This window comes from Archocentrus centrarchus, chromosome 10 (assembly GCF_007364275.1).
Source record: "Archocentrus centrarchus isolate MPI-CPG fArcCen1 chromosome 10, fArcCen1, whole genome shotgun sequence".
Classification (NCBI taxonomy): Eukaryota; Metazoa; Chordata; class Actinopteri; order Cichliformes; family Cichlidae; genus Archocentrus; species Archocentrus centrarchus.
This window is the reverse complement of record NC_044355.1, coordinates 25623728-25641149: the sequence shown is the minus strand read 5'-3', so window position 1 is coordinate 25641149 and position 17422 is coordinate 25623728. Positions and strand designations below refer to the sequence as shown.

Genomic DNA, 17422 nt, shown 5'->3' with positions numbered 1-17422 from the left:
AAACCCGGAGAAAACCCACACAGACACGGAGAGAACCTGCAAGCTCCACACACAGAGAGAGAGGCCCGGGCAGAATCTTACCCAGGCCTCCCAAGATGGTATTCTAACTGAGGCAGCAGTGCTAACCACTGTGCCACTGTGCTGCTCTCCTTGAGACAACTATACAAAGAAAATAGATTCATGATTTATCATTTGCAATTCCACCTATTATTTTCAGAAATCTATTTCCATGTTTTATTTTTACATGTCTATATACATTTTTGATTCATTATGAAAGACCAGGGACTGTCATTCAGTGTGTATCATGAGATTACATTTTTAGCCTATTGTTGGTTAATATCAAACTCAATGGGAATGGTAAACAACAATAAATAACAAATGCAGAACCAAATCAAAACTGAAATATCAGTATGTATCATATTTTATTTAAATGCCTACATTTACTACTCATCTTTTTTTATACATTTCATAGAATATAAATTTCATCCATTCATTTATTTTGCATTTTGACATTTTTGGTCCTCCATACAAAGAGTGAGACACCCATAAGTGGAGATGCTTAAACCAAATTACAATATCACTTTGGACAATTCTAATATTAATCAGCTATACAACCAGTCATTTACCACAATTAGCTGATATTGATTTAGTGATTATACAATATGTCATGAATGTGGCTTTTATGGGATAACACATAATGTGTATTATTATTATTATTTTATACATTACACTCATTTTACCATTTGCTCTTCCTTTTTCAGTCTGTGTTCTCAGGGCCAAAGAGATATTCATGGAGCTCATCTTCAGCGGGGGCGCTGTCCGTGTTGCTGACTTTGACTCTCTGGGCAACAGGCATACATCTGGGCATGAGCTTTTTCCCAGTCTGAAAGAAAATCATGAAAGGAGTGCAAATGAATCAGTTTCTTCTTTAAAAGTTCTAAGTCATAAAAAGTAAAAGATTTGGAGAAGAGTATCAAAGGCAAAAGACCCACGATTTTCTTGGAGTCAGCCAGGGATCTCTCCAAGTACCTCCTCATTCTTTCTTTCTGCTTTTCACTCTGCTCTCTCAGCTTTTCTTCACGCTCCCTGCAACATGTTGTAGGGAGAGTGGGAGGGGGTTTATGTAACACTGTACTGTAATTTTTGCTAAGACTGGAAATAGCAAATTCAAGGGAAAAAAAAACAAACAACCTGGTGTGTAATCCAGAACTTAAACTTTGACCATTGAGATTCTTGATTTTTTTTCCTTATAGTTAACTCCAAAGTGTCTCTTACCCATAGAGCCTCATAGTTTTGCTGCTGTTACTGACAATATTTCATGATGTTTTTTTAGAGGTGAAAAATTCAATAATAGCCAAGGGCTTTAGGGCAAGAAAGCAGAACATAGTCACTGAGACATACAGTACCTGGTCCTCCTCTCGCTGTCCTTGATCTTCTTCATTAACTCCAGTTTTTCTTCAGGGATGCTCTCAAGGCTCTGCAGTAGTAAAGAAAGTCGCTTCTCAATGTTGGCCAGCTTCTCCAAAGTGGTTTGGTTGGTTATCCTGTCATCCACACAGCTGCAGTACACCTCTGCTACCTTCTCACTTAGCGCATCCAGCAGCATATCCTGTAAGCAAGTGAAGTGATTTCTGCTAGCTGAAACCACAGAGCTTTGAGATTTAAATCTGGTCAAACACAGAATATTCTGTGTTCTTACCTGGTCCTCTGTATTCAGTGACACATGGAGAAGAACCTTCTGTTCAAGCTTGGCACCTCTTGCCCTCTCCTTCTCGATTCTCTTCTTCATTTCATTTATCTGCACTGTAATTTCTTCTTCATCCTTTTCACTTGAGACAGAAAGAAACCAACAGGGCATGGATGTGAGAAAAGGGGGGCTGGAATAAATCATAAAACTGTAAAACTTTGAGTGTAATAAGAGGTCTGAAATTCCAGGCAAAAAAAAAAATTAGCAAGTGGGGAAAATATCAGGTCCTTCATTCACAGAGCCTCAACACTCAACACACAACATCAGGCTTACTGCTTCTTCCTGGTTGTCTCCAAGGAGTGTTTGAGCTCCTCCAGTGTCTCCTCCACCCTTGTAGAGTTCTGAATCAGGGACAAGTTCTGCTCCGTCAGCTCTGTCATCAGATCCAGCAGCTGCTGGGGATCAGTGAAATACAGCTCTGGCTCATCCTACATCGAGGTGGGCGAGATAGAACACTGTCAGTACTGAGGATAAATACTCAAGCTGCTGCTTTAGTTAACTTAATATACAATTGGGAAAAACTGACCTCATATTCTGAGCTGTTGCTGTCCAATTTAGAATTTGTGACTCTGAAATGACAAAGTAAAAGTTTTAGACTTATGAGAGAAGTTATACCCCTCTGTGAATTGCCACCTTATCGTGGGGCCTGGGGATGGTGCTTGAGGGAGAGAGCCTGTTGGCTGGGCCTTAGCCTGTGGGGTCCTGCTGGGCACAGCCCAAAAAGAGGCATGGGCCCACCCTCCTGTAGGCACACCACCTACAGGAGGGACCGTATGCGTCAGATACAGTATGTGTTGGAGGCCCTGGCAGCTTGATCCCCAGCTATTGAGGCTGGCTATTGTGACGTGGAATGTCACCTCTCTGGTGGAGAAGGAGCCTGAGCTAGTGTGTGTCAACGCACAACCTGGGCTCTGGAACCAGTCTCCTTGAGAGGGGATAAACTCTGTTGCAGTCTATCCCCTCTCAGTGAGAGGGGGCCACTTGAGCAACATCAGTGAGACCTGGATGGGTCTCACTGATTGGGGGGAATGACCTGCCTGATCTGAACCTGAGTGGTGTTCTGTTATTGGGTTTCTATGCAAACCACAGTTTGTCCATAACAAACACCATGTTCAAACATAAGGATGTCCATAAGTGCATGTGGCACCGGGACACCCTAGATTGGAGGTTGATGATTGATTTTGTAATCGTATCATCAGATATCCGGCTATATGTTCTGGACACATGAGTGAAGAGAAGAGCTAAGCTGCCAATTGATCACCACCTGGTGGTCAGTTGGATCAGGTGGTCGGGGATATTATACAACATATAGTGAGGGTACACTGGGAACGCGTGGGAGAGGTCCCAGTCCATGAGATCTTCAACTTCCACCTCTGGAAGAACTTCAACAGCATATCTGAGGGAGGCTGATGATACTTAGTCCGCAACTCCATTGTTGAGGCTTCTGCACCAAACTGCAGCTGCAAGGTGGTTGGTGTCTGTCATGGTGGTAATCCCCAAACCATATGGTGGACACTGGAGGTGAAGGGAGCCAGCAAGCTGAAGAAGGAGCCCTATCAGGATTGGCTAGCCTGTGGGACTTTGGAGGCAGCTGATGGGTACCGTCATGCCAAGCGGAACATGGCTTGGGCGGTGAATGAAGCAAAAACTTGGGAGTGGGAGAAATCTGGCGAGGCCGTGAAAGAAGACTTTCAGACTGCTTCAAAGCAATTCTGGCAAAGCCGTCAGGCGACTCGGGAGGGGAAAGCAGTGCTCTTCTCACACGGTGTATAGTGCAGGTGGGGCACTGCTGACTACAACTGTGGATATTGTCGGGCTTTGGAAGAATACTTCAAGGACCTCCAGGTCACAGAGGCAGTTAAACAACTCCTTGGTGGCAGGGCCTCTGGTGTGGATGAGATTCACCCTCAGTTCCTGAGTTTCTGAGACGGTGGCTCTGGATTGGCAGACTGGGGTGGTGGTCAGCATCTTCAAGAAGGGGGACTGGAGGGTGTGCTCCAACTATCGGGGGAATCATATTCCTCAGCCTCCCTGTGAAGGTTTATGCTGGAAAGGACAGTTCATCTGTTAGTTGAACCTCTGATTTAAGTGGAACAATGCATTTTTTTGTCCTGGTTTTGGAACGCTGGATCAGCTCTTCATCCTGTCATGGACATTTGAGTGTGTGTAAGAGTTTCCACATCCAGTCTACATGTGCTTTGTGGACCTGGAGAAGGCATTCAGCTGCATCCCTCAGGGTATCCTGTGGGGGTGCTGCGGGAGTATGATGTATATGGCCCATTGTTACTGTCCCTGTACAACTGCAGCGAGAACTTGATCCACATTGCTGGCCCAGTGGGTGTTGGACTCTGCCAGGGCTGCCCTTTGTCACGGATTCCGTTCATAACTTTTATGGACAGAATTTCTAGGCGTAGCTAAGTGACAAAATGCTTCCACCTTGGTGGCCTCAGAATTTCACCTCTGCTTTTTGCAGACGATGTGGTCCTGTTGGCTTGATCAGGTGGTGGCCTACAGCTCACAACAGAGTGGTTCACAGCCAAGTGTGAAGCATCAGGTATGAGAATTAGCAGCTCCACGTTTCTAACCTTACCTCTGGTCACAAGCTTTGGGTAAGGACCAAAAGAATGAGATTACGGTTACAAGCGGCGGACATAAGCTTCCTCGCCCTTAGAGATAGGGTGAGGAGTGCAGTCACATGGAAGGGGTTCAGAGTAGAGCCGCTACTCCTCCACATCAAAAGGTGCCAGCTGAGGTGGTTCAGGGCATGTCCTATTGGGAAGAGGCCCTGGAGAAGATCCAGGACACGCTGGAGAAATTATATCGCTTGGCTTGCTTGGGAACGCCTCAGTGTTTCCCCAGATAAGCTGAAGGAGGTGGCTAGGGAGAGGGAGGTTTGGGTTTCTCTGTTTAGGCTGCTGCCCCTGCATCTGGCTCCAGATAAGCGAAAGAAAATGGATGGATAGAGAGAAGTTATAGAAATACTGGAGATGATTTTAAATATGGTTGGTTTTTATTCTTACTTTTGCTTTTATAAGCTGTGTCTGAATGCATTATTTCACTGCTAAAATACAGATGAAGATTCTATCTTCAACAGGTAAAAATGACTTTCATAAAGGGTGTCCAGTCAAGAGAAAGATGGCTTGAAGGGAGGGGGAAGGAGCCAAAATGAGTTCTTTCAGACTGAGGGTTCCTTCTGCTTAACACTTGGAAAGATTAATACACCACATTCAGCATAACATCAAAATGTTTGCACCTACAAGATAAATACTGGATCTACAGCAAAATAAAAAATAATGAGTCACGTGTGAAATGAAACTGCTGGTGCTCCCATACAGATTGTTGCTGTGGGGTGAGGACAGCCTGGTCTCCTGGATGCAGGGCAGCTCTCTACCTGGACTGGACACTTTGCTCTGCACACCTGTGCACATGTTGATAAATTAAAGAATCATTTAAAACAATATCAGGACATTAAGCAGAGTACCACCATCCTGGCCTCTGTTATCTGTTTTATGGTGATTTACTTGGCTTTACTTGCCATTCGTAATTGCAGTCTCTTTAGGCTCCCTGTTCTGATCATCCTTTGAGTCTTTACCAGATGAACCCTTTGACCTCTGAACCTCCTGCCACTCAGGTGGAGACAGCTTGAATAGAAGGTCACTGTAACTCTTGTAGTCTACCAGGATTTCTTCAAACCTGGCAAGTTCACTATGCAGAAGAAAGACTACATTCAAATCTACACAACACAAAACCAATATGCAGTCACATTACCTATAGCTCCTCTGATAAACAGTTTAATGGACTGAAACAGGGGGAATGCACACATACATTTAAATCTGTTCAAGATGATCTGAATGCTACCTTTTTATGGTCAGTATTTCAGAAGTTAGCCTCCTGATCTCAGTGTTCTTCTCCTGTGTAGACTTGGCCTCCTGTTCAAAACTGACAGCAAAGACAACACAACCATCTGCAAAGGAACCTTTTAAACATCATGCAAATGTTGTCCACGTAAGGCAAAAATAAGCTTGTGTTAGTGACGCGACAATTAAAATAACAGTCAATGCCATTATTTATTTTGTTCTGCTACATATTGTTGTTTATTCCCACTTTATGTGCTGCGAAACAACAAACATATATTATTACTAGAAGCACTCAGAGAGCACAAACCTCTGCCAAGGCCATAGGGTCACTGACGCTGTAATACGTGTATCTAAATACTGTGAAATAATCTTTCATCTTTCCCAGACAACAATAACCCCCTATCCCGCAATAGTGAAGAATCCTTAAAAAAATTCCTAGATCCAGATCATGATCCGGATCACCACCAAAATTTAATCACTTCTTCCTCTTGTCATTTCCAACCACTTTTGGAGTAATCCTGCTGACAAACAAACAAACAGACAAACCAACGTGACCAAAAACATAACCTCCTTGGCGGAGGTAATAATAATAATAATAAACAATAGCTGACTTATTTTAAAGCTCTTCTTGACACTTTTTTTGATATAAATGTCGGCATCAGTCAACACGATTTATATTGATCAACACCAATATCAACCTCGTCTGCATCCAGTGGTAATTCACGACTGAAGCACAATTTCCTGAAAATGTCATTTTAAATTTAATTTGTAGAGACACTAACAAGGCAGCACCTATTTTATATCTGTGTGCCTCTTACAGTGTTCTGGCCTCCACAGACTTCTTCTCATTCTCCCTGAGAAATTCTTCAAATTTGAGGTTGTCTCTCTCAATGGTCTTCTCAAGCTGTTTCAGCAGCCTCTCCTCTTTTGCAGTGGCCTCGTCCATCCTCAAAATCTCTGCCCGCTTTGACATCACAGATAACTGAGGAAACAAGTATGAGAAGAACATGTATTATTTTAATATTCCTGGTCTGATTTCCTGATTCTTCTTTAGTTTGACTTTTGAAGAATCTGTTGCTGAACAGCCCCTGACAGCAATGAATGTTTGGCCCAAGTCTGGCCCACGCTCACAATTTTCTGTGGGCCACATTTGACTCACTGGTGCACCTGACTTGATAAGCTGAAAAAAGTTCATGCCTCACTGCCCACAGTTTTTTAAATCACCGCTTAACAATAAAAAAAAAGGATCCACCTTGAATTTTGCATAATTAGTGCAAAAGCATCAGCAAACTTTTATTATTTTATTTTATTATTTTCCCTTATATGGGATACTTTTGCCACTCATGGCAAAAGTATCCCATATAAGGTCTGATGTGTCTGCTACACTATATTGCCAAAGGTATTCACTCACCCATCTAAATCATTGAATTCAGGTGTTCCAGTCACTTCCATGGCCACAGGTGTATAAACCAAGCACCTAGCCATGCAGACTGCTTCTACAAACATTTGTGAAAGAATGGGTCGCTCTCAGGAGCTCCGTGAATTCCAGTGTGGTACTGTGACAGGATGCCATCTGTAACAAGTCCAGTCGGGAAATTTCCTCGCTACTAAATATTACACAGTCAACTATTATTGGTATTATGTGTACAAAGTGAAAGCAATTGGGAATGAAAGGAATGCAGCCATGAAGTGGTAGGCCATGAAAATCATAGAGTGGAGTCAGCGGATGCTGAGGAGCATAGTGCACAGAGGTCACCAACTGGCCTTCAAATTTGCTCAAGAACAGTGCATGACATCTTCATGGAATGGGTTTCCATGGTTTCCATCCAAACATTACATCACCAAGTGCAATCCAAAGCATTGGATGCAGTTGTGTAAAGCATGTCACCACTGGACTCTAGAGCAGTGGAGACTTGTTCTCTGGAGTGATGAATCATGCTTCTCTGTCTGGAAATCTGATGGGCAAGTCTGGGTTTGGTGGTTGCCAGAACGGTACTTGTCTGACTGCACTGTGCCAAGTGTAAAGTTTGAGGGAGGGGGGTGATTATGGTGTGGGGGTGTTTTTCAGGAGCTGGGCTCGACCCCCTAGTTCCCGTGAAAGAAACTCTTAACGCTTCAGCATATCAAGACATTTTGGACAATTTCATGCTCCCAACTTTGTGGGAACAGTTTGGGGATGGTCCCTTCCTGTTCCAACATGACTGCACACCAGGGCACAAAGCAGGTCCATAAAGACATGGATGAGCCAGTTTGGTGTGGAAGAACTTGACTGGGCTGCACAGAGTCCTGACCTCAACCTGATAGAACACCTTTGGGATGAATTAGAGTGGAGACTGTGAGCCAGGCATTCTCATCCAACATCAGTGTCTGACCTCACAAATGTGCTTCTGGAAGAATGGTCAAAAATTCCCATAAACACTCCTAAACCTTGTAGAAAGCCTTCCCAGAAGAGATGAAGCTGTTATAGCTGCAAAGGGTGGGCCAACATCATATTAAACTCTATGGATTAAGAACAGGATGTCACTCAAGTTCAAGTGAAGGCAGACGAGTGAATACTTTTTAGAATGTAGTGTACCTGGGATAACTTCACAAATCCATGCACTGAACAGTTTGGCTTTAGTAAAAGAGTAGAGATGAATCATTACTTTTAACAGGACTCATCTGCTTGTTCTAACGCATGGTAAACATTCAAAAGCATATACACATAAATATATATATATATATATATTAAACATATATACATATTCAAAAGGATTATACAGATAAGTGTATAATAAGTGTAGCTGCAGTCCTCCTGGTTGGGCCAAATGCTACATTTCACTTTTATAAATGTCATGGAAAATAAACAGGCTCTGTTTAACTATATAATCACCATTTTCCCAACTTTGGCTTCAGACTCGGACCTTTCCAGAGAAAAACTGCTTTAAAAACCAGAGGTGCTGAGTCTAAATGATGTGGACATTCACCAGGTGAGGAGAGAACAGTAGGCCTGACCCAAATGAAGAGCTAAACATCAGGATATCGTGACCTCTTCTGGATTAATTTTGACTTTATCTGATGGGTAATAAGCTTCCTCTTGTGCACCCTCGATCAGTTGGATCTACAACGTTACATCACAGGAGCAGTCTAATGTAACTAGAACAGATGTGATCCAGTCAGTGATGGTTATGCACAAGAAGACTTTAATTTAATATAGTGGGAAAACGGGCCTTGCTTTAGGTCACAAGGTGAGCTTAGATGATGGTTATCCTGCTTTAATAGGAGACAGAAAGCAAAAAAAAGCATCACAGCTACACTACAGCGACAATGTGACTACGGGGCTCGATTGTTTTCATGGCTCCATGCCTTTTAAGATATTAGCAACCTCAAATCATTTACCTCCAACACTGCTTTCTGCCGTTCCAGGGAGATCAAAGCATGCTTATTGTCTTTTGTTACATTTTCTGGGGACAGAGCAAGAAAACAACACATGAAATCGATCATATCTGATCTGATATAGTTTGACTTCTCTACTCCTCTCCCACTTACGTCGTTTCATCGTAGCCATCTTCAGCGCAGCTCTGCCGGAGGTTTGCTTAGGGAGAGCTGTCTTACTCTTGATTTGTTTTAGATTCTTCATCTTCTCATTCTCCCCCTCCTCCTCCAGTTCTCCCACCAGCTCATTCTTCAGCTTGGCCATCATTCTTGCAGTGTGGGTTGTCTTCTCATCAATTGGCAGAGCCAGGAATTTACGCATCTCCTGAGCACAAAGAACGAACAGCAGCATGACTTTAAGACAACAAAGATCCATTCTTCAGTTTTAGCAAAATGCTGCCATGCAAGCAGAATGCAGTGGAGAGAAAATCTGCCATTTAGACGTACATAAATGTGCTCAAGCGCGCACACCGACCTCTTTTCGATCCTCTCTTTCGTTTACGCTCAGTAGAAAAATGCTGTTGCCGTCTGGCACTTTGAATGGGCTCAGCTGAGTCCCTCTCTTCCTCCTCATCCCTACACATATTGGAATAAACAATTAAAAACAGCACAAGTTACAACTTTTCTGTTATTTCTTTCTATTGTCCAAATCTGTCACGCTGCCTGCTGTACCTGTTTTTTGTGATCTGGCAGCGCTAACCATCTCTGAAACAGCAAGGCTGCCTGAAGAAATCTCTGTCCTCTCTGATGAAAACACATCAGTAATAGTAGTACATATCAATCATCAGGCGCTGACAGTACTCACTCTGTTGTGCGTGAAGCGTGATGTTATAAAAGAAGCTTACTAGGCTGTGGTGATGACATTTCTGAGTTGCTTCTGACATCAGGGGCTGAACTAGCTTAGCTCTGAATGTGGCTGCGGGTTGGGGGAGGAAAACAAAGTTATTTGAGGTGAAACAGAAAGGAACATTTAAAATCTTAAAGGCCACAGGAGTGTCCTGGCTATTCCTACAAGCCAGGAACCAAACCACTGATGTTAAGGCTTCATTTTTAGGCTTAAACATTCTTTCCTAAGCCATAACATGTACATTATAACATGGACAATTTCATGTTTAAAATGTATTTACTATCATTAAAGGCACTGTGGGTATTTTTTTCATGCTAATTGGATCTATTTTGGGTGGAAAAATGCTGTAATCTCTGCAATGTCTTCAGGCTCTGTGTAATAATACAAATAATAATAATACAATAATAATAGTATTATTATAATACAATAATAATACAAATATAAAGGCTATGAGAAGAGGCCCAATCAAACAAAAGTGAAAACACCTGTATGTGGGTGGGGGCACGCATGTTTAGAGCTTTTGATTTAGATGAATAGTTAAAGAATATTGTTCTGGTTTTTCTGTATACAGCTGTTTAATTTGCCAAATAAATTCTTTAAATTACTTTTCTCCCTGGAAGTTCTCTCATAAATATCAATTTGGGGTTCTTTGATGTCTCCCTCTTTTGGAAACTACTCTTAGCAGCCACATCATTAGGTACACCTGTTCAACTGCTTGCTGATGCAAATATCTAATCAGCCAATCACATGGCAGAAATTCAGGCATGTAGACCTGGTCAGGATGACCTGCTGAAGTTCAAACTGAGCATCAGAATGAGGAAGAAAACTGCTGATCTGTTGGGATTTTCACACATAACCCTCTCTAGACTTTACAGAGAGTTTGGTCTGAAAAATAGAAACTACCGTAGCCAATCTCCTCTGACCTCTGGCATTTTCACCCAGAGGTCAGAGGAGAATGGCTAGACTGCTTTGAATTGAGAGAAAGGCAACAGTAACTCAAACAACCACTCGTTACACCCAAAGTACGCAGAAGAGCATCTCTGAACGCACAACACGTCAGACTTTGAAGCAGACGGGCTGCAGTCGCAGAAGACCACACTGGGCTGCCACTCCTGTCAGCTACGAACAGGAAACTGAGGCTACAAATCCCACAAACTCACCAAAGTTGAACTAAAGGAGATTAGAAATCTTCTGATGTCGGCTTCCATTTTACAAAGATAATCCAGGTAAATAAACATTGGATCTGAAGTGCCACAAAATTACTACTATAGCAAACCTTGAAGCGGAGACAAGAACAGGTATTAATAAGGCCAACACAGGTAGTAAACCTCAGTGCGGACATTCTAAATTTCGCCTTAATCTGCTTTAAAAACAAAAAACAAAAAAACTTATTTTTTTTATTTGGCTGTTTTTTGTTTGTTTGTTTTGTTTTTTCAGTCCAATTTGACCACAACGGTTGAAAAATTTTCCAGCTTTGCCCCAAAATAACAGCTCATCTTTGCTGCTGCGGGATTTTTCCCATAGACTTCAGGAAAGTTTAAGCGCCCTTCAACTACACAGGCAGTAGGCAAATGCTGCTAAACCACAAATGAATAAATTAAGCGAGTTCCCCGGATTATAAACAAAGGTCAGGCTGCCACAGAAGACAGTTTTAAACACTTCTTTATTAGTATTTATGATAACGTTAACTTACCGTCTTATAATGCTGTGCATGAACCGCCCCGCTGGCTCTGTGTACCGTTGTCATGGTAAATGTTGCCTTCAAGGCCTCCTCGTAATTTTCCCGGTGAATTCCTAGTTTACGATTTTTATACACGGAGGATGTCTTCATTTGCATTGCTAGTTTAGTAACGGGATGCAATGAAACATAAGTTTAAAAACACTTGTCAAAAAAGAACAGGTCCTTGTTATTATAAAACACTGTAGGGAACATTATAGGAAAGAGGTTTCAAGCTGGCTCCTCAGTTCTGTGGGCCGCAGTCATTCTCCACTAGATGGCATGGACAGATCACACAAACTGTCCCAGGCCTTTTTTCTTTTTTGCACTGGATTGCCTTCTTATGAGGAACCCAGATTCCAAGATTAAAGAAAAGAAATGCTGTTGAAAGACATGCAGACATGTTTGTAAGCGGAATGTTTCTTTCTAATTTAACTCACCACCACTTCATCCTTCACTTCATCATGTGCATCAGGGACTATACTTAGAACCATATACTGTACATTTGCTTCCCACGCATCCACACATGACCCTGCACATCTCCGCTCAACAAAGCAGCCCACACACTACGCTTGCTTGTAGGAAATCCCAGTGTCAGATTGTCAGGTTAAAGTAATGCAAACACACGGGGGAGTGTTGGCTCACACAACAGAAGGGGGCATGTTGTGTAAGAAAACAGAAATGGCGTCTTATTCACATTTGGAGGAATAGCTTCCAGGGCAGGGATGGATAGGAATCCTGGAAAAGCAGAGGCTGAAGGCTTTTCTTAAAATTTCCAACTTTTCCCTTCCAAGATTCCACAAACTCTCCAGTTGAAAGGAAAAAAAAAAAAAAAAAAAGCTGTTTGAAGTGCATCCTATAGTATAGTTGTGCAGAAAATTGTTTTCCAAATACTGCTTTCTGTTGTAGATAAGACTTCAAGGATGTGATAAGTGCATCAGAATATCTTATGGAGCATTGCAGATTACTTCCAACTCCCCCGCTTGTGCGGCCCAAACACAGTGGATATTTGGTATTATATAAGAGGTGAACATTCAGCCTTCTGCGCATGATGAGACCAACAGCTTTTCTTCAATCATAATTTATGTAGCCACCTTCAACGAACTCAAACCAGTTAACCTGATAAATGATTACATACAGAATACACTGCATATTTGAAATGACTGTGAGAGCTGAGATAACTGTTTCTCCCTCAGTTCTTACAGTTAGCTGAGTTGTTTGAGTGAAGAAAAAAAAAAAAAAACATTGACCTCCCGTCATGAAACAAACATTAGAGCAGAGTTGGAGCTGCCACGCTGTCAGGCAGCTGTTCAGAAATGCAGACTGTGCTTATTTCCATACGACTGAACAGCAGGGTTTCAAACTCAGCCGGCATTTTTAAAATGTGGCTGTTTTGAAAGTGTGCCTAAACATTATTATACATTTACATGGACTGTCACTTCTGGTCACATTATGCGAGCATAAATAATAACTTTCTTACACAATGAATGCCTTCCTATAGCAGTTTGTCACCATTCATATTTATGGTCAAATGGTTAAGTGATAACTGTGAATACTTTCATAAAATAAAGTAAGGAGCTCTGCTAATGACCAGTGAAAGGTGAATAATTTTCATACACGTATGCAGTACTGTATAAAACTCTTGAGTCACAATTCATTTCTTTATATTTTGCTCCCAAGGAGCCAGACTTGAGCAATAGTTCTCCAGTTTTTTGGAGGGACATCGGCTGCTTTTACATCTCATTTTCAGTCCAGTCCTTGTAACTGACCATTTTCAGAGGAATGTTCATTCATTCATTCATTCATTCATTCAATCAATCATTCAAGCATAAAAAATAGCACCTAAATCAAGGGATGAAGCATTGTTGTATCTGCACGTAACAGACAACTTAACAAAGAACTAATTTTAAATGGTATTTTTAGGCACTTTGTTACTAACAACCTGTCACAAAAACACGTAATTTGTTTCCATTTCTTTATCTGATACTACAAAAAAAAATGCCAGCATACCAACAAGGTGATTCCCAAAGAGCTATTAGCCTTATCTCTGCACCGTGTGCAGTGTGTCCTTAAAAAATATGAGGAAACTAGATGAGTTGAGGAAAAAAGAAGAAGTGGTAGGCCTAAAAAACTTATCTACAGCAGATAAAAAGTATCTGGAAGTCATGTCCTTAACAAATAGCAAAAAATCCAGCATTTAACTGTCAGCATGTCAATGATCTCAAACACACTGCCAGTGCAGTAAAATCATACCTGGATGGAAACACACAGTGTAACACTATCAGTCATGAACTGGCCTCCCCAGAGCCTGGACCTCAACATTACTGAAGCCGTGTGGGATCATGTTGACAGAGAACAGAACAAAAGGCAAAGAAGAGCTCTGGTTGTCCTTCAAGAAGCCTGCAGAACTATTCCTGAAGAGTACTTAAAGAAATGACAAGAAAGCTGCCTCAGAGACTTCAGGTTGAATAAAGGTGGTCACACCAAATATTGTCTTTCAAACTCACTAGAATTGTACAAAATCTGTTTGTGCCTCATATGCTGTATTTCCATGTATATTTGCACATGCTTCAATAAAGTGTGACACCTATTTCCCATTTTCCTAACCAAATACAAAGAACTGAGAGGTAACTTTTGCACAGCACTGTACATCTATACATAATGAATCTGGTAAAATATTCTAAATTCATGTTATTTCCCAGAACTTTGAACCTTTCCTACACAGTATTCTTTAGTGACTGGATCATGGATTTTACTTAGGTCATCATATTAACTTGTGCTCACTTAATAATAAGTGGTGAACCACGTAGTATCATGCAAATTACTTTCCAAGCACAATCTATTATTAACGTATGACTGAAGTCCTGATCTCACCTCAGTAAGGCCATGGGAAAATCTAGAAAGCTCAGGGAGGGAAATGCTACTAAGTGCATTTAGAAGAATTTACATTTTCTCATTTGTTTTGCAGCCTTTCTTTTTAAATGTATCTTGTTAGTAGTAACTGGGGACTCCACACTTAGTCAAGTCTCCATCATGATCATAAGCTCAGCGTATGCAAGCCTGAAAAAAACTGAAACAGTGTTGCAGCGTACGAAAGGCTCTGTTTGTATTCTCTGTGGATTTTGATGCTTAATGAAAAAAAAACAAAAAACAAAAAACTAAATTTACATGAATGTTTATTTGCATGATTTGTGATAAGACAAGTCTCAGAGCTTTCAGTTATAACCTTAAAAACATCACTTGGACTGTAACCAATATATCGCCAAAGCACTGAATAATCTTTTGTTTCAAAAGCAACTTCCTCATGAATTTTCAGAAGCTGTTATTGCTCCAAACAGCCTGCAGAGGCAGATCTGCTCCAGTGCTCTCATTAGATTTTAGCCACAACTCTGATGCAACACAGGAAGCAAGTGTGCTGTCCCTGGCTGGTTATATATGAAGAAAACTGTAGGAGTATGAAATCCAATGAGAGGTCTTCACTTTTTCACTTCACATACTGTAGAAGTATTTCGAATAATAATCATGTCATATATTAAATAAAACTTGCAAGGTTGTGATTGGCAGAGCCTCAAAAATTAATAAATATGCTCAATTGATTATATTTGGTGTTTTGATTAGCCATGCCCGTGCTCTCAAACAATCTGTTTAATTGAACGAATTATTGCTGTGTGAATTGGGAATTTAGAAAGATGCTTTCTAAATATAGGACACTCCAAAGCATGTCTAATACTAGTTTACACAGAGTGACTACTAAGTGGGAAAATGAGCAAAGCTTCAGCTTGACATAAAGCACGTGAAGAAACTGAGACATTATTCAAATCCTCCAAATGTCTGTCTATCACCAGAGCCCGCTGAGTTTATACTTGTATTTCATGCAAAGAAGGTCTTTTGAAAGGTAACAGTATTAACATTTTAATTTTCCTCTACCTGTGAAAAAAATTCTATGAAAATGAGCAGCATTAATTTTTATACACGCTAAATGCGCTAAACCTGTAACGGCAACAGCACGGTTAAAACAAAAAAAAGAACAAATGTGCAAATATCTGGCTTCATTTTTTTTTTTCTCCCAATTTTTCCTTGTGGTGACTGTCAGGCTTGAGGCAGTAAAGCTGTAAAACGGAGAATAACACTGAGCTCATTTTTTTATTCCCAACTGCTCTGAATTCATAAAACAAGTTAAATTCCCACCAAAGTGAGCTGAAAGAGTAAGTGGAGGTGCAGGGCCAGATAAAAAGTGTTCAATCATCCTGAGTTCATGTTCATATGTCCATGTTCATATCAGTCTTTTGGGGTTACTATGCTGGGTATGTGACTAGAAAAAAATGAATTAAAATAAAAAAAATAATTGCAAAAGTGACAATTTTACCAATGCCCTAACTACAGACTGGAAAAAGCCATTTTTCTCTGCACTGCCTTGTCTCTGGCAGTAGCAGCTACCTGTTTTAAGTGACCAAATCTGGCACCAACCCATGAAGTGACTGGGAGACAAAGTCAGAGGCAACTTGGCAAAGACAACTCTTCGTGTTAAGGATTAGAATTTTTTCCTAGGGTTTAATGCCACTAAACAGAGCTAAAATATGACTGACTATTAGTCTTAAAGTTTTAAGTTGCATTTTTCAGTATCTTCCTGTGACAACGTGCTGAGCAAGCTGCTGGCTGACCTGATTCCCAGCACACAACAATGTGCTTGAAGGAAGCAATAATATGGCTCTGCTACACTTTCCAAAAAACTCTCTAAAAAAAGGGACCCTTTTAGCACAGTTTGTAATGGTAATAATATATATTCACAGGTACTTCTTTTCCAGTATTTGCATGTAGGTAAAATACCTTTGTGGGCCAGCAAATGCTGAAAAAATGAAGCCAACACAGAAGTGTCAAAATCTGCAGTTCCTCTAATTTTCTTTTGAAGCTTGCTGCAAACTAATTCACTTTAACTGAAATTTATTCATACAGCTGTATTAAGATCCTTTATATTTTATATTAAAGACTGTATTAAGACAGTATCATAACAAGATCCCCTATGTGCAACATTTGGTGACAGTAGGGAGGAAGAACTCCCTTTTAACAGGAAGAGACCTCTGGCAGAACAAGGCTCAGGGACAGAGAGGAGAAAATCGACAGCATTAGCACAGTGCTTCTGCACATTGCACAGCACAGTCAGGTGTGATGAGACATCAGCATTGGTAACTGGAATAACACATGGCTTAGTAGCAAATAACGATGAGTTCTTCAATACATGGTGTGGGCCAGTTTATGGCTGTTGTGTCCACAATACTGTAGCAGTACATAAGGGGTTTTAGTAAGAAAGCTGAAGATGGGACCTTGATTCTACATTGTTTTCTTTTGCAGTGATCCAAAATTTTTGACAGAAACACAGATGTTTCTTTTTTATTTTGGGCTATTTAGCCTTTATTGAGTTAGGACATTGTAATGAAGACTGGAAAGATGTGCAGCAAATGGTCTCAGGGCAGATTTGAATCCAAGCATCTGCAGTGGTAGTATGGTACAGGAGTTGCCTGCTCAACCTGGTGAGCTGCACTGGTTCCTCACAGCATTGGTTTGTACTCTTTCTAGAATTAAATTAAAAACAAAGAAGTTTCATGATATACATTTCCCATGGACTAAAACAACAACAACAAAAAAGACAACAACAATAACAAAAAAACTGTAGTATCAGTAGTACAAGAGAAAAAAGTATATGATTGACATCATCTTCCCAATGTAATGTCTATGAGCTGAGCTGGGACATTTGAAGCAGAAGCTACAAAACTTTGTTTGGTTCAGGAGGGCAAGTTTATATTAAGGGAGGAGGCTCCATCTTTGAGTAAGTTATCCTGTTC

General features: G+C 40.9%; 1 protein-coding gene across 1 annotated transcript; it reads right to left on the bottom strand.

Annotated features, from left to right (window-relative positions):
* Positions 1–438: 438 nt before the first annotated feature.
* cfap100 (cilia and flagella associated protein 100) lies at positions 439–11626 on the bottom strand. Its single transcript, XM_030739732.1, has 16 exons — positions 11559–11626; positions 9864–9934; positions 9691–9762; positions 9494–9594; positions 9133–9343; positions 8983–9047; positions 6423–6586; positions 5606–5686; positions 5283–5452; positions 5081–5165; positions 2274–2316; positions 2021–2175; positions 1700–1829; positions 1407–1609; positions 993–1086; positions 439–883 (listed from the first exon to the last, which is right to left on the bottom strand). The coding sequence occupies exons 2-16, from the start codon at positions 9880–9882 to the stop codon at positions 758–760; spliced, it is 1719 nt and encodes a 572-aa protein (XP_030595592.1). The 5' UTR covers positions 9883–9934; positions 11559–11626; the 3' UTR covers positions 439–757.
* Positions 11627–17422: the final 5796 nt, after the last annotated feature.